Source organism: Cinclus cinclus, chromosome 10, assembly GCF_963662255.1.
Source record: "Cinclus cinclus chromosome 10, bCinCin1.1, whole genome shotgun sequence".
Taxonomy (NCBI): domain Eukaryota; kingdom Metazoa; phylum Chordata; class Aves; order Passeriformes; family Cinclidae; genus Cinclus; species Cinclus cinclus.
In genome coordinates, this window is record NC_085055.1 from 1627893 (window position 1) to 1648099 (window position 20207).

The window sequence follows — 20207 nt, forward strand, 5'->3', positions numbered from 1 at the left end:
ACGGGGCCGCTGCGCCAACAAATTCATAACCTGCTCTGTATTTGATTTCAAAAAAATAAACCAAACCAACTTTTGCTTTTCCCAGTTCAATAACTCCCTAGAAATGTGCTTTTATACAGTGTAGCTCATACAATCCTGCACGGGCTTATAAATTGAAATCCCACTTTTTTTGGACGTCCCCGCCTGGATGACTGATGGCTGTGTGCATTTGCCATAAAATTTTAATTATGACAGAGTTATGAATCACTGCTCTCGCTGGTTAAAGTGTTAAAAAAATGATGGGTTTGTTGTTTATTAAACTTGGGGAGGGTGGAGGAAGAAAATGGAGAAGGTTTGGAGTTGTGTGGGCTGGGTGTTTGCTCAAGAGCAGCCCTGGAGCTGATTTTGGGATGTCACCTTCCCTCCCTGGGTGCTGCTGCTGCTACCCAGGGTGACAAATGTCATTAATTTGATTGCTTTAGCCACCCTGTGGGTGTGCTGGGCAGGGTTTTATCATCCTCCCATCCCTCGGGATCGGGGCTTTGGCAGGAATAGCGCAGCAGTCCCTTGGTGAGCATGGGGATAAAGCCAAGGTGCTCACACAGAAACACCAAATATTTAAAAAACATGAAGGGGCTGGAGCCAGAGTTGTGCAGAACTTTCAGTGCAAGGTGGATTTTATTAGAAGTGTCAGGTTTTGTTTACCAGTATCAGCGCGTTTCAGCATGAATTCCCTTAGAACGTCGCAGCGCTCGGAATTTCCCAATATTTTTGCCCCCAAATTTTAGGCAGCAGCACCTGATGTATTTGGCACGCGAGGGGTCGCTTTAAAGGACCCCACTTTGACTTTTTCTGCCTTAAAATCTGCTTTATTTGCCTTGCCCTTTGGCCTGGCTGGCAGGGCAGGGCTTTTCCACGCGGACACAGGAACAGCTTGGAGCGGCGGCAGGGATTTGGTCCCTGGGGGATGATCCAGGCTGGGATTTTCTGGGATGTGCTGCACGAGGGGTTGGTGCCATTTGGGCACGAGCAGGGAGAGCACCCGAGGGAATTGGGGATGAATGAGGGGAGCTGGGGCGGGGGGGGGGGGCTGATTAGTGCTGCCCAGGCTGGGATGGGGCTAAATGAGTTTTAAAGGACAAAGCTGGGGGATTAGAAAATCCTTTATGGTTTGGTCCGTGTGGAATTGGGGCTGGTAATAAGGAGTGTCCCTGTTGCACTGTAAGCTAAGGGGAAAAAAAAAATCCAAAATTTAAAATACTTGTCATTTATATTATGATTTCAGGAGTAGCATCTCATTTTTCTTTCTCATGGACATGAAATGTTGTTTGACAGTACATCATATTTGCAATTATTCATGTTTAAATGTTTTAGTCACCTGCTGTGGAAAGAAACTTTTAACAACAGCATAAATAATTCTTTCAAGTTGGACTGGATGGCCTTGAAGGTCTTTTCCAACCGTAATGATTCTATTAGTTTATTTTCAGTAACTTAACTTTAAAACCAAAACTCAGCTTCATTATTCATTTCAACTTAATATTTTTGTTATTCTCAGTGAAAATAAAAGATGTGTGTATTCATGATATTTTTTAAAATTGATTCAGCTGGTAACAAAGTAGTGAGTGTTACTGTAATAACGGAAAACACTAAAATATAAAATACCAACTATTAAATACTAGAAAAAAAAAAAAGCCAGTTTGCTGCTGTAAGGAATCAATGGCACTTTTAGGAACGGGGTAGGATTAAAACCATTAACCTCCCTCCCTCCGAGCTTTCCCTTAGAAAGGAGTGTTAGGGATCAATATGAAGATCTGTTGATAATGTTATATTAATTAGAGTAATCAAACCCATGCTTGGAGCATGACAGCTGCCAGGGAGGGGGAGCAGAGCTGTCCATGGGCGCTGAGCTGGGACAATTCCCAGCCGGAGCCGCTGCTCCACCTCCCATCGACTTTGCTTTGGGGGGCAGAGGAGTCTCCCCCAAGCTGCTGGTCAATGATTCCTGCCAGCAGGGCTGTAATTAAAGGTCTGGCTGCTGTTTGTGGGGCTGCCCGGGCATTGATCATCCTGGGCACGTGAGGGGATCGATCACGGGGATGCGGGAGAGCGCTCGGAACGCGGCTGCGGGACACGGGCGGGATGTGGGATTTGGGATTTGGGTTCTGGGGTGTGGGGCTGACCCAGAACAGCCCCTCAGCCAGCACTGCTTCACTACCTGCTCTTACCACGAGGGCTCCAGCAGCCTGGCCTGGGTAGTATCGACTGGGGGCTCTTCAAAGGAGTGGAAATCCAGTATTGGCAGAAAACAGGGATTAAAGCGGTTAAATGGATTTTTGGAGACAGTTATTACCCTGCTTGCAATATTTGTACAAGTTGTAGAAGTAATCTTTTAATATTGTTTCCAGAAATGTTACGATGGAAGTCGTTAAAGAATTGTTTTATAGAATCCTCAAATGCTTTGGGTTGGATGGGACCTTGGAGACAATCCAGCTCCACCTCTGCCACCTTCTGATGGATGCCCTATCCCTGGCAGTGTCCCAGGCCAGGCTGGGCAGGGCTGGGAGCAGCCTGGGACAGTGGGAGCTGTCCCTGCCATGGCAGGGGTGGCACTGGGTGGAATTTAATCTCCCTCCCAACCCAAACCATTCCATGGTTCTACGCTTGGGCGATGGAGCAGTGCAATTAGAAGTGTGATTAACACAGTCATCCTCATTAGAAAGCACAAATTCCATAGAAGGGATACCCAGACATCCCATACAAGATCAGCACCGAGTTCCTTGTGATGGGCCTCTGCTGCCAGTCCCACACAGTTCTGTGCATTCCCTTTCCTCGTGGTTATTAAACCATCAAACACCCAATTAAGTTTTCATATTTCAAATTAGAAATGCCCTCCTGAAGCTCTTTGCAGAGCTCTCCCATCTGAGGTTAAAGCTGGCTGGAAATGAAACTTAATTGGAGAAAGTTTATGGGACTTGTGGTGTTGAATAAGGCTGCTTATTTATTACTTTTTACAGCTTTATACAAATATATGGATGCACATGTGTCTGAGGGAAAATGATGCTGTCCAGACTTACGAGAGCCAGTTGGGATCTCTCAAGGTTGCAGATGAGCTGTGGAAATGCACGTGTGTATTTTCAGCTCCGTGCCCTTGGCGGTGACTTCCTCGCCGATGACAAATCTTTCTTCACTCCTCTCCTGGCAATCGGTGCTTTGGTGGTTTTCCCTCTTGGATTTGTCTGTTTTCCCACTTGCTCTAATGGGTTCAACTCGAACTTTTAAAAACAAGCATTTATTTGAAATACATTAAGAAACGCAGGACGTCAGAAAAATGCTTGATACCCCAAATTCCTTCCTGAATTATTGAAGCGCCGCTGCAGCAAAATGTTTACTCGGGGATGTTCAGCCTGGTGTGTAGTAGGGATGTAGTTTTCTTTTAATGCAGTTATTGAATTCCAACCCACAGAGCCTCTGGCAGGGTTCCAGGAGTGCTCTGCTGCACCGAGTGAAGATAAATTGTTTGTTTTCAGCAGCATTTCTTCATCTTCATCACTTAATCCGCAATGAAATTTTACAGCCAGCCACTGAATATTTAAGCAATATATTTACCTCTTTTATCCTGGGGGAGTATTTAATGATGCTGAGTGCAGTAAATGATTATAGGAGTTAAGGGTACAAACTGGGAATGTGGAGTTTCCCATCCTTTTTTTTTTTTTTTCCACCGGGATGAGCTCGGCGTTCCTGGCCTTTCCCAAGGCTGGAGTTGAGAATGTGCTGCCATGGGCTCCAAATCCTCCCCACAAATCTTTCCTGGACACACGCTCCCCCTTTTGGTGCCAGATGTCAGGTTCTTTTGGCTGCCTGTCTCATGATTGCACACAAAATCCTGGGAGTTTTCTGCACTTCCACCCCCAAATTTTCCACCTCGTCCTTTCCTGCTTTTCCAGTGCCTCATTCAGCATCTTTGTGAGTTAACACTCCTTGGTGCTAATATTCTTTTTCTTTAAATTCTTTAATTTTCTTTAATTTCTTTTTCTGTGTCTTGGTGTTTATGGACTTACAGGTTTTAAAGAAAAGCTTTAAAAAGAACTTTAAGATTTTTTTTTTTTTTTATTTTGTTGTTTCACTAAGGTTTTTTATTAACATTGTGGTCAAAGTGGGAAGGGATCATACATAGGGTAAACAAATCCTCTAAAATACTTCCTTGCACCAGTATTTGAATATTAATTGTGCTCCATTCTTGATTAAGTATGCTCGAACAGGAGCCACTTACACAGCTTCATTCCTTATGTTTTCACTCCTGATGTTTCTCTTTGGTTGGAAAACAGGAGCTGGAAATTCCCAGAGCCCTCCCAAGGTGCTGGGGGCTGCTTTGGTTTCTCTCAGGGCTGTTCTGTAATCAGCCCTGCTTTATTGCTTCCTTCCCACAGCCACATGAGTTGTCATCTGCTTGATTTTCACTAAACGTGCCCATTCCTGACGTTGGGAAATTGGCAGATGAAAGAAGGGCTCGTTTGGAATCGAAGTTTTGGGAGTGAATTTTTCAAGTTTGCTGACAGGCTGTCAGGCTGAATTCTGCCCTTACCCCAGAAAGAAAAGCTGACTGTCACTGCCAATCTGGAGCCTGCAATGACAGTTGTATTTGAGGCACAGTGCCATTTTTTTCCCCCCCAGAAATCATTTAAATAATTTGTCTTAGTGGTTCTATTGTAACTTTTAATTGAAATGATTTATTCGTGAATTAAAGGGAGGAGCAGGTACGTTATCAGGGCAGGGTCCGTGGGTGGTGCAGGATGAAGGTGCAGATCCATGAGGACTGAGTGGTGAAGGTGCAGATCCGTGAGGACTGAGTGGTGAAGGTGCAGATCCCATTAGGACTGGGTGGTGAAGGTGCAGATCCATGAGGACTGGGTGGTGAAGGTGCAGATCCGTGAGGATCTGAGTGGTGAAGGTGCAGATCCATGAGGACTGGGTGGTGAAGGTGCAGATCCGTGAGGACTGGGTGGTGAAGGTGCAGATCCCGTTAGGACTGGGTGGTGAAGGTGCAGATCCATGAGGACTGGGTGGTGAAGGTGCAGATCCGTGAGGACTGGGTGGTGAAGGTGCAGATCCGTGAGGATCTGAGTGGTGAAGGTGCAGATCCCATTAGGACTGGGTGGTGAAGGTGCAGATCCGTGAGGATCTGAGTGGTGAAGGTGCAGATCCGTGAGGACTGGGTGGTGAAGGTGCAGATCCGTGAGGATCTGAGTGGTGAAGGTGCAGATCCGTGAGGACTGAGTGGTGAAGGTGCAGATCCATGAGGACTGGGTGGTGAAGGTGCAGATCCGTGAGGACTGGGTGGTGAAGGTGCAGATCCGTGAGGACTGAGTGGTGAAGGTGCAGATCCCGTTAGGACTGGGTGGTGAAGGTGCAGATCCATGAGGACTGGGTGGTGAAGGTGCAGATCCGTGAGGACTGGGTGGTGAAGGTGCAGATCCATGAGGATCTGAGTGGTGAAGGTGCAGATCCGTGAGGACTGAGTGGTGAAGGTGCAGATCCCGTTAGGACTGGGTGGTGAAGGTGCAGATCCATGAGGACTGGGTGGTGAAGGTGCAGATCCGTGAGGACTGGGTGGTGAAGGTGCAGATCCGTGAGGACTGGGTGGTGAAGGTGCAGATCCGTGAGGACTGGGTGGTGAAGGTGCAGATCCATGAGGATCTGAGGTGTTTCCTGAGGACTGAGTGGGTGTTTCCTGGGAGGTGGGAGGGGGATGGGACACGGCCCACGGAGCTCTGCTCACCACAGGGTGCAGAACCTGGAGGTGGTTTGGGCTGAGATCCTCGCAGGAGAGGGAGCTCTGAAATCACCGAGGAGGAAAAAAGCAGCCTCAGTTTATCCTTCAGAATGTGTGTGGTGCTTCTGAAAGCATTTCTTTGATGCATTTGTTGTTCCATCGGGGTTGCAGGGCCTGGCCAGGGATGTCCCCCCACTAGCCCAGGTGGCTCCAAGCCCCATCCAGCCTGGATTCCACATCTGGGACAGCCCTGTCCTTTGTCCTCTCTCCACCTGTGGGTGCCGGGGGGAAAGAAACAACTCTGGAACAAATACTGGCTTAAGAACAATTTAAATAAATTGAATCCAATTGGAGTTTTTTTATAGGGATGGCTTCTTGATTTTCCAGAAAGGTTTTTTGGTTGAGCTGGGAATTGTTCCTGAAGGATACAGCAATAAGAGCATTCTTTACTCCATCCATTTTTATATATGGAATTTATTTTTTTTTTTTTGCTCCTAAATGTTGCTGCTTCTTTTGTCTCATTAGTTTAGGGGATGGTTTAACTCTAGGCCATCCTTTTATTCATTCCTTGAGGAAGAGGAAGCTCTTCCTTTCTCATCCACTGGAGGAAATGGCCTCAAGTTGCTCTGGATTAGGTTTGAGGACAGATTTCTTCCTGGAAAAGGTGGTCAGGCTTTGGAACAAGCTGCCCAGGGAAGTGGTGGGGTCTCCACACCTGGAGGTGTTCAGGAAACACGTGGATGTGGCACCTGGGGACAGGCTGAGGGCTGGACCTGGCAGTGCTGGATCCACACTTGGACTTGATCTCAGAGAGCTTTTCCAACCTTAATCATTTCCTGATTCCATGATTCCCACCCCTCTTCCCCCTAAAGAAACTCACCTGGAAGGTGCCATTTAAACCCTTCTGGAATCAGAGTTGGAATCACTGAATTATCCTGAGAACTGATTTCCTCCCCAGGATTAATATCTGAGGTGACAAGAGTCACATCCAATTTTTCCTGCTGTTTTCTGAGGTGAAACATGACTTGGTTAGGAGGTGTCCAGGTGGATAATGTGCAGCCTTTTCTGGGATGGGAACAAATCCTTGGAATATTTAACAGCAGCCACAGGAGCCAATTAATCCTGAAGTGTTAAACCCTATTTAGGTTGGATTTTTTTCCTCCAGTGTGCGTTTGTGAGGGAGACTGTGGGAGAAAGACAGAAATTAGGGATGCACTAAATAATGGATGAATGTACCTAGCCAAGATCTGCTGATTAAGTCTTCTTTAGGATTATTATTCTAAATAAGGAGTGCCAGATCCTCAGCTGGAGTAAATGGGTTTGGCTCAGCCCAAGTCAGTGGAATTGTGCCAGCCTGAATTCACCAAGGATCTGGCCCTTAATTCTGGAAAAAGGAGGATATTTGGGGAGCAGAACGATGGGGGCTGCTGGAAGTTTGGTGATGAGAACACTGTTTTCCTGGTAATATCAGGGGGGGGGGAAAAAATGCAAATTATTGTTCTTTTGAATTCTGTAATGAGATTCCAGGAACTACTTGATGTGATTTCATTAGATGGAAATGATTTTCCTCCGAGCAGCTACATCTTAACACATAGGAAGGAAATATGAATGGAACATGTGGTGGTTTATTCCATTTAGTGGATGATTATCTATTGCACCAGCATTTCTGCCATTCCTACCTAAAAAATGCCATCACTGGAAGGAAATAGGAATAAATAGATTTGATGGTGGAAATGTGCTTCCCACTCTGCTGTTCCACCAGGAGTGAGGTGGGCTGTAATTTCACATGGCAGCGATTTCAGATCCAGCCTGGGGTCTCGTTTTGGCTGCGTTTTAGAAAGGTACCAACAAATCAGATTGCAAAGCTGCTAATTTGGTAATTGCTTGAAAAAAACCAACCAACAATCTATTTCCATAGCAAAGGAAATGCATGTTGTTCGGCAATACTTTAAAATATGGTATTTGACCCTCTAGAGTGGACTAAAAAAATCCAGTTCTCAAATAACACATTTAAAGTGGAATATCTTGCAAGGACTAACAATAACAACACGAAACAAGTTTGTTATATTCCTGATTTTTCTGACCACACAATTAATTTCTCAATCAGAGAGGGACACGGCTTCTTCATCATTCCCCAGTACCGTAAAATGATAAAATCCAGCATTTGACCATCTAGAGTGGTCACATTTATACTTAAAAAACAACAAAAAAACTCCACCCCACCTTATAAAGGGGGATATCTTGGAAGGCCTAAGGAACAAGTTTGTTATATTGCTAATTGTTCTGACCACAGAATTAATTTCCCAGCCAGAGGAGGGGCATGGCTTTTTCATCACTGCCAGCCTCGGAATATTCAGCGTGTCACAGATGTTCATGAATAATGTCCATTTAGAAGGGTTGGCAGCGAGCTGGCGAGATGAATGAAATGTTGGGGGGATCTGACAGGCAGCACGCTGCTTTGTGATCATTCCAAAGTTCTAATAATCTCCCTCACCTTCCCTGCCTGCCTCTAATGAAAGAGAATAGGTGATTGCACCTCGGGCTATGTTCTGCGCCTAATGACTCCTCCAAAGGCGGATTTATGGAGAAAAAATTAACTTTGAATGAGGATTGAATTGGCCCTGACAGGCTGATAGACTGTGACACAGATTCTGTGGCAAAACAGACGTAGCCCTAATTGATTATCAATATTTTAAGCAAAGTGATGAAAATAAGCATTAAGTGATGAGAAAGGCAGTCTTAATACAGTAGGCAGTCACCGGGATCCGGGAGGTCTTTGGGGAGAGTCTCCAGAGTGGGATTTTAGCTGTCAAAAAATGGGATTTTTGAGCTGCCCAGCACCCCAGCCTTTTGCCCTCCCAGATTTCTGCCCAGCACGTTGATATTCCAGCCAGGGATGAACGTGCCTCCCTCCCTCCAGAGGAGCTGGTTTCGTATTTAACCCCTTTGCACTCGGGAGTCGCTGCGGCTGGTGAGCGGGATTTTGGATTTTCTCTTTCCTGCTGGGCTCTTTGCCAGCCCTGTGCCATTTCCAGCCAGCAGGTGATCCACAAACTGCTTCCTGACAATGGGAACAATGAAAGGCACTGGGGGGAAAATGCCTGGTCGGTGGGAAATGGTTTATCTTAATTATTATCTTGGTTGTACCAGATCTAAACAAATATCTTGGTTAGACCAGTTAATGATAAATGTCTCTGTTATGCTTTGGAATAAGACAAGGTTTGGGTTTTGCCTGTGTTTTTTTCAGTTGGGTTGCACGTGACTGGATATATCCTCTACCAAAAATACGTTTAATATTTGGGAAAACCCTCATGGCTGTGAGCCACAGGCTCCTTAGCTGTGCCATAACGGGATATTTATCCCAAAGGAAGGAATATTTTCCAAAATGACTCAGGGAAGGGAGCTGAGCAGGGATGCTGCTGAAGAGGTGAGAAATACCATTCTTACACCAGGAGGAATCAGTGGGATAACATCTCCCTTCCAAACACTGGGAGTGTTCACCCAGGAATTCAGAGAGGCTTAGAAGAGCCAGTTTTGGGTTTATGGGGAATTTTTGAGTGTGACTGGCAGAGCTGGGGAGGGGGCAGTGAGCTCCTCCCTCATGCTCAGCCCTCTTCAATATCTCTGAGTAGAGTCTGGTGTAATTAAATTACAGGGCAGCAACAGCAGAACTTCCCATGTTTGGGAATCTCATGTGTGATTTTTGGGAGTTTCATGAGTAACTGGGGAGGACGGGGCTGATGGGAGCTCTTGTGGCACCGGCAGCTCCATGGCCATGGACGTGATGGACTGGCCAAGTGACCAGCCAAAACAAGGATTTATGGAATCCCAGAACTCCGTGCATTTACAGGATCATGGATTAATAGAACCATACACTCATTTAGGCTGGAAAAGCCCTCTAAGAATGTTGCTGGTGTTGAAATTTGGGGTGAAACGTTACTAAAGGCAAAAATACAGAAAAGCAGCTTAAGTCTGGGGTGATAAAAATGTGTGTGGTGGTGTCACCTTTCCTCTGGAACTCAAAATTCCTCGATGCTGCCCCCTGTGTTCCTGTCAGAGGAATTCTCTGAGCAAGTGGTTGTTTGGAGTTTGTGCTGGAATTTGTCGGATGGATAACAGATAATTTTACACGTCAGCCTATGAATATTCAGCAGAGAGGATTTCCACAAGCCTTGATAAATTTAATATACCAGAGAAAAATAGCATGTAAATTAAACAGGGCCTTGTAAATTAATAATGGATTCCACTTGTATTTTTATATGTGAGCTGACTGAATATTTTATAAGTGCAAAAATATTTGTGTTTAAAAAAAAAAGGAAGGTGAAGTCTTTCTGATGAGCACTGTGGATGGTTGGCTGCATTTTTAAAAGGGATGTCCATGTGTGTTTTTACAGTTTCTGGGCTTTCTTTTCCTCCAGCACATCTTGTAGTTTCAGCTTCGAGCTGTTGGAAAGTCCACAATTACGTTGAATTAATTTGTTTTTCCAGACCTCTCGTGGTTTGCAGTTGTGGGTGTTCTGACACTCCTCTCATTTTAATTTTGACAGGAAAATGAAATCTTAGGGAAGGGCTGAGTTTTTTCCATGCTCTGGGAGAGGGCTCTGCTGCAGGGAGGAGCCCAGGCCACACTTTCCAAAATGTCTTTTCCATCCCCAAAACATCCCCTGCCTTATTTCTGCCTTGGAATAATTCATGGTTTTCCTGATTTCTCTTAATTAGCAGCTTTGCTTGGAATAATTTCACCTTGGCACAGTGTGAGGCTGGTCAGGATGAAAGCATCACCCATCCATCAGGGACTGACTCTGCTTCCCAAACCTCCAGCACTTCCACCAGCACAGGGTTCCATGGAATCGTGGCATTATTTAGGTTGGAAAAGCCCTCTCAGATCCAACCCTCAGGCTGTGAAGATCTTTAAATGTTATTTAATTGCAGCTTGGTTTGAGAAAAGTGAATCTCTTTTAGGTGCTTTTAATGGTGCTTGGGCAGTGAGCAACAATACATTGACAGGATAAGGGTAAGAGTAAGAATAAGAGCATTGAGGAGAAGAAAAGGAAGAGAAGAAGAAAGGAGAGGGAAGAGAAGAGGGAGAAGTGAAGAAGGAGGATAAGGAAAGGAAAAGGAGGAGAAGAGGAGGAAAAGAAGAAGAAGGAGGAGAATAAAAGGAGGGAGAAGAAGGAGAAGGAAAGGAAAAGAAGAAGGAGGAGGAGACTAAAAGGAGGGAGAAGAAGGAGAAGGAAAGGAAAAGAAGAAGGAGGAGGAGACTAAAAGGAGGGAGAAGAAGGAGAAGGAAAGGAAAAGAAGAAGGAGGAGGAGAATAAAAGGAGGGAGAAGAAGGAGAAGAAAAGGAAAAGGAGGAGGAGAAGGAGGAGAATAAAAGGAGGGAGAAGGAGGAGAAGAAAAAGGAGAAGGAAGAGGAGGAGGGAGAAGGAGGAGAAGAAAAGAAGAGGAGGGAGAAGAAAAGGAGAAGGAGAAGAACAGCCGCAATCCTGTGCCGCGTTGTCCAGGATGACCCTGCTGGAGCAGGGAGCCTGAAGCACTTGAGCACTGTGGTTCCTCCCAGCCCGGCCCATTCTGGGATTCTGTGCAAAACCGACAGAAAATGTGAAATGTTTGAAGAGAATCCTTGGAGATAAATCCTGAAAGCAGCTCGGAGTTTCAGTGCCTGTGTTGGTCATGGTGGAAGGATCCCTGTGAGCTCCGGGACTGACTGCTCTGGAGATTTATGGGCTAAGTTAAATTGCTGTTAGTGAGCAAGTTTGTGTGCAGAATTGTCCTGGTGATGCTTCCTCAATTGCCCCATTGTCCCTCTAATTAACCAGGGCTTGAAAGGCCAAGGCAGCAGTTTTGACTTGGCTCACAAGGGCTGGAAACCAGCGATTTAAAGTTAACAAAGACGAGCTAAAAATTTATTCATTGACCAGCACCATCTTTGCTGTGTGTTTTAATATCTTTTTGCCACGGAGATACCCAATGAATTGTTCCTGTGCAGCAACGAATCGGGCAGGAAGAACAAAGTAGCTCAGTGGAATAGATAAATCAAATTTAGGCCTGCTAGTTTATTGAATCTAAATTGTGCCCAGTTGGCCCATGAGCTATATGAGCAATCCATCTTGTGCTGATAATGGAGGGTCTTGAAATCCACCTGATGTTTGCATTATTAAATTCCAGCCTAATGAGCTCTGCTAATACATATTGAAGACAGTTGTAAGGAGCAGAATGGGAATGGGAGCGGGATAATTTGAAAGAAACATAAGCTGAGCATTTTACATGACTCAAGGGGTATATCTACAATTACACATATCACCAAAATTGAATTTAAATGGGATTTCTATTATCCCTGTCCTTTTACCAAGGAGAATAAAGTGTAAATGAAGTAAAAGTCTTTAGAGTTACTCATGGTTTGGTTTCATTATGGGATTTAATAGATTCTTGGAACGATCTTCAGTGGCAGAAAAGTTTTAATATTTCATGGCTTTAAATGTTGTCTAAATGTGCATAAAAGTGTGGAGATGGAAGCAGCTGTCTGTGCAGTGATTGGATCCCTTTGGAACACCCTGCTCAGGTTGTGGATTTTAAGGTGGGAGCTGGTGGCTCCAAAAAGGAACGACCCCTCCACCCCACTCCTGAGCTGAATTTGGTTTTCATAAATCATTGCTTAATTCAGGAGGTGCTGAGATTAAATGTTTGCAAATCTGACTGAGCTCTGACCATTCAGACCACAGTTTATAGTGATTTTCTTTCCCTGGTTTAAATGTTGGAATCCTGGTCCTTGTTGGTTCTTTTCTTTCTGGCCTGGTGATACTTTTGAAAACTTAATATTTCATCAAATATAATGTTATTAGAGACTTATTCTCACTTAGTTCACTCATCAGGCAGTGAGATGGCAATAAAGGAGAATGGCTCCTTTGAGACATTAATGCTTTGGAATAAATGATGTGCTAGAACAGAAATTTAATTAATTTACAGAGTATATTGATAGTCCCTTGTTACTGTGCTGTATATTTTTAATCTTCTTTAACATCTGTAGGAAAGTGTTTGAAAACCCCTGCAGTTGAGCAACTGGTAGATAATTAAGTAATAAGGGAAGAGGTTTCTAGAGGGAAAAAGATTCTTTTTAAAGAAGATTGTTGTAACATGGATTAAGTACTGCTGCTGTGATTTGGAGTGAAGAGAAAATTGTGTACTACCTAATAAAGTCTAGTCTGACTCCCACTCTGAGCAGAGGCTGCAGCCCTGGAAATGTTGTTTTGTTTCTGTTTCATCCTCAGAATAGCTCTGATGGATTACTCACTATGGCAGCAGATCTGCCACTTTGTGAGTGTGCCACGTTTGGGTCGCTGTGGCTCGGTCTGGGGGCAACTGGGCTGGGGGCATCGGGGTTAAAAGAAAGAAAACCTCTTAAAAGTCTCTTAAGGGCTTTACTTTACACAAAAATGAATGTATTGAATTAATATTGCCTCTGTTATTGACCTGATGTCACCCTCCATAATCCCACTGATGCCGTTCCTTAACGGTGGGAATGACTTGTAATAAAATAAATAAAGAACCAAGTTCTGGTGTGCCCTGCACGTGGATTTCATTGTGGGGCCTGCAGAAAGGAGCGTGGAATTGGGTTGAAAGCCCAGGAAATATTGTTTGGCTATAAAGTTGTTGAATACCCATCCCTGGCAGTCTCCCAGGCCAGGCTGGACATTGGGCTTGGATCCACCTGGGACAGTGGGAGCTGTCCCTGCCATGGCAGGGGTGGCACTGGGTGGGATTTAAACTCTCTTCCAAACCAAACCTTTCCATGATTCCATGATTTGATAGGATAAATGGAACTAATCCCAACTCTTTTCTTCTTTTCAGCTAAAGCAGACGAAGCGTTGAAGGCCAAGGAGAGAAGTGAAGAAGAAGCCAAGAGAAGAAAGGAAGAAGGTGAGGAAATTTCCTTTATTTCCTAACAAACTAACACCCAGGGAGTCAGTAATTATTATTTTTGAGTGTCCAAGCTCCAGTGGGGCTGTGGGATTTTCCTCCCTGGGCTGATGATGGAGTTTGGTGCCCTGAGCTGCTTCTTTGCAGTCCAGCAGTTGGAATAATTAAACCAAAATGGATTGGAGTGATGGGAAGAGACATTTGCAACATCGTAAGGGAGCCAATCCAAACAATCCCAGGAGCCTCAAATCCTCACCAGGAGCTGTGGAACTGGATGGGCTCTAAGGTCCCTTCCCACCCAAACCCTTCTGGGATTCCATGATTTACTTACAAGAAGGAACTCAGGAAAATTCTCCATTTTCAAAACCATGGCTGCTGAGAATTTCACTCAAAATCAAAATGTTCTAATGTTTAGTTTGTTTGTTTGCTTTTTACCTGGGATGCTGCAAGGAGTTAATTGGTGCTCCCAATTAATCCTGCTGGGAGAAGGTTCTTGTGATGCCAGAGAAGGAAATTGGAGTGGAAAAGTGGGGAGGTTCAGACGTGGCAGGAGGGGGAAGGGGCACTTCCAAATCTCACTGGAAAAGGAACCAAACCAACCCCGTTGTGATTCCTGGATTTTGGAATTCCTGGATTTGGCCATGGGGGAGCCTTTCCACCTCTAGGAGTCACCCAGAGGGCATGGGGATATTGGGGTGAGGTGGTTGGGTCCCTCCAGCATTAATTTGCAGGGAACGTTTGGAAAAAAAACACGGTTTTTTTTTGTGCATGGGGAGTGGCACACAGGCTGTGTCAGCAGGGATTGGGAAGGGTGAGCATGGGAAGGCAGAGGAAATTAAAAAGGGACAGTTCATGACTTGGGAACAATGGAATTTCCAGGGAAAATGTGCAAGAAGACTGCTCTACAGTTTATTAATAAGCCATGAAAACTGTCCTGGGGTGGCTTTGAAGGGTTGTGAGGATGTCACAGTGTTCAAAAATTAAGAGAAGATTTTTCTGAATAACTTGAGTTTATCCATTTGCTGAGGAGTTGGCTCCAGTTAGGAATGAAAGAGTTTGTTCTCCCTGGAAAATACAAAATCTTACTAAATTGTGTGGGAGGCAATGAAGCATTCCAAGACATCCAGGGGGATTACACACTGGGAAATTCCAGTTTTAGGTAGGTTCATGTCCCATGTGGGTTCAGAATTCCAGTTTTTTGTTAAGTTCATGTCCTGTATGGATTAAAACTCCAGTTTTAGACAGGTTAATGTCCCAGATGGATTCAGAATTCCAGTTTTAATAGGTTTATGTCCCATCTGGAATTGCAAACAGGACTTTTATCCAGTGCTTAGAGAGTGTTCCCTTCCCTCCAGTGTCATCTTTTCCTTGGAAAAAAGAGCATTTTTCATTTTTTCTTAGTTCTTCCTTCCTCACACAACATATTTGGGTGGTTTTTAACCCTCTTTGATTCCTCATGGGATCACTGAAGTTGGAAAAAAACTTCCAGAGCATCAGTTCCAAGCTGTGACTGATCCCCACCACAGCACTGAGTGCCACATCCAGTCATTGAAATAAAATAAGGTAAAGCAAAATTCGATTAAATTAAACCTTAAGAAAAAAAATCTAAATTACCATTTTAAAAGAATCTTCATTTCTCTAATATTCCTTATTTTATTTCCCTAACTAGAACCCTCCAAAAGGAAATTCCAGCCTGTGCAGACAACCCAGGAGCTGCAATAAAAATAATTCTACAAATAAACCAATCCTTTCCCAACTCATAAAAACCAATTATTGCCCACCCCATAGCGAGGGTGTCTTAACATCCCTTTTATTGTCATTTTATTGCCAAATCAGGTGTGAGATTAGACATTGGATGTTCCATGTAATCTGCTTGGAAATCAAATTATTTGACCTCCAAGGCCAGCCCTGCCCCTTCCTGCAGTTTTCCTGTTAAATATGCAGCATTTCCCCAGCATGAATAAAAAATTGAGGACAAATTAGAATTTACAGACAGCTGACCCCAGCTCCAGATTAGAGACTGGGGGCTTGTGCTGGTTTAAATGTTTTAATTACCACAGTCCCTCCAGCCCAGTGAAGGACACGCAGCAAAATGCTGATTTTTTATTTTTTAAATTTTTTTAAGTGACTAAAAAGCAAAGCAAGAAAGAAAAAAAGCTCCCCCCACCTCATTTGAATTTTTCAGTTTGATTACATTTGCACTTCCATTGGAGCTGTGCTAATTTGCTGCATGGAATTAGGTCTATTAGCAAAAATCACTGTTTTTTTCCAGGAATATTTCCAGGGGTTGGATTTTCATAGTTTGGTTTTTGTTTACTTGCTTTGGGACTGCGTGAAGAGTGACAAAATCCAAAGGGGATTTTGATGATAAGCTGGGTTTTACTCCAGACAAATTCCAAACAGGTGAAATGGACAAGAGGAAAATTAAAAAAAAAAAATTAAAAAAGAAAAATTTGAACATGTTGGATGGTATTAGGGAGAGGTTTGGGGCTCATTTCTCTTAATCTCCTACAAATAGTAATATTTTATTATATTACAATATTTATAATATTTTAAATACTGAGTTTGAAATAGATCATGGCAGGGCCACTGTGTGGGGAGGAGGAGCTGGGGATGCATCAGAACACCAGGAAAAAAATTGTTCCAGAACAGAGCAGAAGAGAAAAGATGAATTTTTAGCAATCAGTCACTCCATAGGGGCATGGATGGCAGGGTGCTGCTGGATGGGTGGGCGTTATCCCGGTGCCTTTATCCTGGATTTGCATTTCCTGTTTCCTTTATCCTGGATTTGCATTTCCTTTATCCTGGGATTTGCATTTCCTTTATCCTGGATTTGCATTTCCTTTATCCTGGAATTTGCATTTGCTTTATCCTGGATTGGCATTTCCTGTTTCCTTTATCCTGGATTTGCATTTTCTGTTTCCTTTATCCTGGGATTTGCATTTCCTTTATCCTGGAATTTGCATTTCCTTTATCCTGGATTGGCATTTCCTGTTTCCTTTATCCTGGGATTTGCATTTCCCTGTACCTGTATCCTGGAATTTGCATTTCCCTGTACGTTTATCCCAGAATTTGCATTTCCTGTTTCCTTTATCCCATAATTTGCATTTCCTGTTTCCTTTATCCTGGGATTTGCATTTCCCTGTACCTGTATCCCATAATTTGCATTTCCCTGTACGTTTATCCCAGAATTTGCATTTCCTGTTTCCTTTATCCCATAATTTGCATTTCCCTGTACGTTTATCCCAGAATTTGCATTTCCTGTTTCCTTTATCCCAGAATTTGCATTTCCCTGTGCCTTTATCCCAGAATTTGCATTTCCCTGTGCCTTTATCCCAGGATTTTCGTTTCCCGTGCCCGGCGCGTGCCGGCCCGGTGCTGAATTGATCAGCTCTGCCCCCTCGCTAAGCACTGCAACATTTTGATATACTCAGGGGAAATAAATTTGGCAGCAAATCAGCACGAGCAGATTTAATTCTCACTCCCAGGCCTTTCCCTTTCCTGCCGCAGGGATCCCGAAAACTCCGCGCCTTTCCCTGGAATCCGCGCTCCGCTCCCCGGTTTGTCCCTCCAACGCCGTGATAAGCCAAGCAATTACTGGTTTATTGATTTTTCATCAGGGCAAATTTGAAGTTGATTTTTTTTTCCCTGCAAAGGCAGGGGTGATTAAGCGTTTCCCGTCGGTTTAGTCCCGGAGAGCTTCGTGGCAGAATCCAATATCCTGAGGTCAACCTCTGCAGGGAGATAATTCTGTGTCTTGGCCACGTGTGAGGCAGAGGAATCAGGGCTACAAATGTGAGGGGATATCTGTGGAGACAGTTTAATTTGTTCCATTTATATGAACAAGTCGTGTGGCACATGCTTGGAAAATATCATTTGGAATAGGCTTGGAAATGAGGCCCACGTGGGCAGGGGGAGGGAGGGAGGGATGCAAAGGAGAGCAGGAGTGTGGCTGGGAGACAGCTGGTCCTTAAATAGGGAATAAACCCCATCCCTGAGGGTCATGCCTGGGTTTTGCTGAGCTCTCTGTGATGCTGGGGTGACTTCCCTTTAGCAAAAATGAAATTCTTCAAGTCTTCAGGTCCCTCCAACCCAAACCATTCTGTGATTTTGAGTGACGGAGGGGTCACAGAATGTACAAAAAAAACTGGAGGAATTTAACTTTTAGAAAAAGGAATCAACTTTTAGAAAGTCCCTTCATTATCAACTCTATAAACCCAAATTAAAAGTTTTATTTTTTAATTTAAGTATTCATCTTTAACCTGCTGGCCAGGAGTTCTCACTTGAAGAATCTCATCCACAGCCACCACAGAATATCCTGAGCTGGAAGAGCCCCACAGGGATTGTGAATCCAAGCCCTGGCCCTGCCCAGGACACCCCAGCCCACTGATTCTTCCCTTCCCACTTCCTTTAGAGAGAGCTAAAAGCCTTTCCCTGGGTGTAATGGATATTAAACCACAGCTTGGACGTGCCAGGAGAAGATTTGCTGGGGTGAGGTCAGTCTGCAATAAGTTAAAGTGCTTTACTCAGCCCTAGATTGGGATGCCCTTAAGTTCATCAGTTACTGCCTGAGGTCCTCATTTATCTTCAGTAAATTTTCCTGCAGTTCATTGTGGTGGCAAAGACCAAACTCAATCTGTTTAACCCCCAAATTATTTAATACAGATAATACCTTTCTATGAAGACATAGATTCTCTTCTGGTTTGGTTTTTTTTTCCCTGTCTTCTCCAAGCTGGAATTCCCAGTATTCCTGATTTTTTGCCTTGACAATGGCAGGTTTGGAGCCTGTCCCTGGTGTGCCAGTGTCACTTCATTAGGCTGACACCAGCACCTGGTGTGGTGCTGCTGCTCCCAGGAGGCTGCTCCAGCATCTGGCACACACTGTGATCTTCTTTTATCTCTGTTTAATCTTTAGATTGCTGGGTTGGAATTGAAAGGGGGCAGGAACCAAATCAAAGAGAAAATAATAAAAAAAAAAGCCAAGTTTTGGTGCAGTGTGGATTGTCAGGAAGTGCAGCCACGTGATGATAATGAGAGGTGGGAAAGGTAACAGGAATTTGGGGTCTAGGCCACTCTCTGTGTCCAGAGCTGGGGAAAAGGGGAATTGGAAAGGGGATGGATGGCCCCCCATGGATAATGGCTGCTGGAGGAATCAATCCCTGGCTTTTTATTAAAGCTGCTGTGATTAATAATCACTTCTAAATGTCCTAAGCCTGCTTTGTGCCTGCCCATCCTCTCCTGTCCCTTTGTATTCCAGACTTCCCTCCTTTGCTTCCCTGAAGAGCCCCTGATCCCAATGTCCTGGAGCTGCTCCGGGACTGGAACCAGACTGGGAGAACTGGGAATGTTCCCCTGGAGAGGAGGAGGAGGATCCAGGGAGAGCTCAGAGCCTCAAGGGGCTCCAGGAGAGCTGGAGAGGGACTGGGACAAGGGATGGAGGGACAGGACACAGGGAATGGAGAGAGGGCAGGGATGGATGGGATGTTGGGAATTGGGAATTCCTGGTGGGCTGGAATTGCCAGAGCAGCTGTGGCTGCCCCTGGATCCCTGGAAGTGTCCCAGGCCAGGCTGGACACTGGGGCTGGAACACCCTGGGTCAGTGGGAGGTGGGAATTAAATAATCTTTAAGTTTTTCCCATCCAAACCATTCCATGAATCTTTAAAAATATCGAAGTATATTTGAAGCTGATATTTGAGTGATTTTAATTTAGCAATCACAGTTGGTGTCATTAAAGTTTTACTGTTCTACAAGTGAAACAGAAAAATTTATGATCTCCTGAACAGGGAAATTTATGATTTATTTTCACAAATTGAAAGTCTTGAAATAGTCTTCGAATTTCAAGATGAAAAACAAATCTGATTTTTGTAGTTCATTAATGTTGTGTGTTTCCCTGTCATCTCCATGGCATTTATTTGTTCTAAAGGAGAAGTCACTTAAGGGAATGGGGTTGTAAAAACCATCATGGAATTGGTTATTGGACTTGAGTCAGTTGAAACATAAATTTATAGCTACAAATTGAAAAGCTGTTTCTAAAGGGCAAATAAACAGGGGTGTATGGGAAATAAACGGGATTATGGGGAAAATAAATAGGGGTGTATGGGGCAAATAAACAAGGGGGTATGGGAAATAAATATGGGGGAAAAGACAGGAATATATGGGAAATAAACAGGTGTATGGGGAAAATAAACAGGGGTATATGGGGAAAATAAATAGGAGTGTATGGAGAATAGAAATAGGGCTGTATGGGGAAAATAGACATGGATATATGGGAAATAAACAGAGGTGTATGGGCAAAATAGACATGGATATATGGGAAATAAACAGGGCTGTATGGGGAAAATAGATATGGATATATGGGAAATAAACAGGGCTGTATGGGGAAAATAGATATGGATATATGGGAAATAAACAGGGGTGTATGGGCAAAATAAATAGGAGTGTATAGGAAATAAATAGGAGTGTTTGGGGAAAACAAACATGGATGAATGGGAAATAAAAAGGGGTATATTGGGAAAATGAATAGGAGTGTATGGGGAAAAT

At 44.1% G+C, this 20207-nt stretch overlaps 1 protein-coding gene across 1 annotated transcript in view; it reads left to right on the plus strand.

Moving 5' to 3' along the window:
• RSRC1 (arginine and serine rich coiled-coil 1) overlaps positions 1 to 20207 on the plus strand; it is a 104424-nt gene that overhangs the window by 74327 nt on the left and 9890 nt on the right. The window contains exon 10 of the mRNA XM_062499386.1: positions 13598 to 13666. Coding sequence (XP_062355370.1) covers positions 13598 to 13666 — 69 coding nt within the window. The remainder of the gene's footprint in view (positions 1 to 13597; positions 13667 to 20207) is intronic.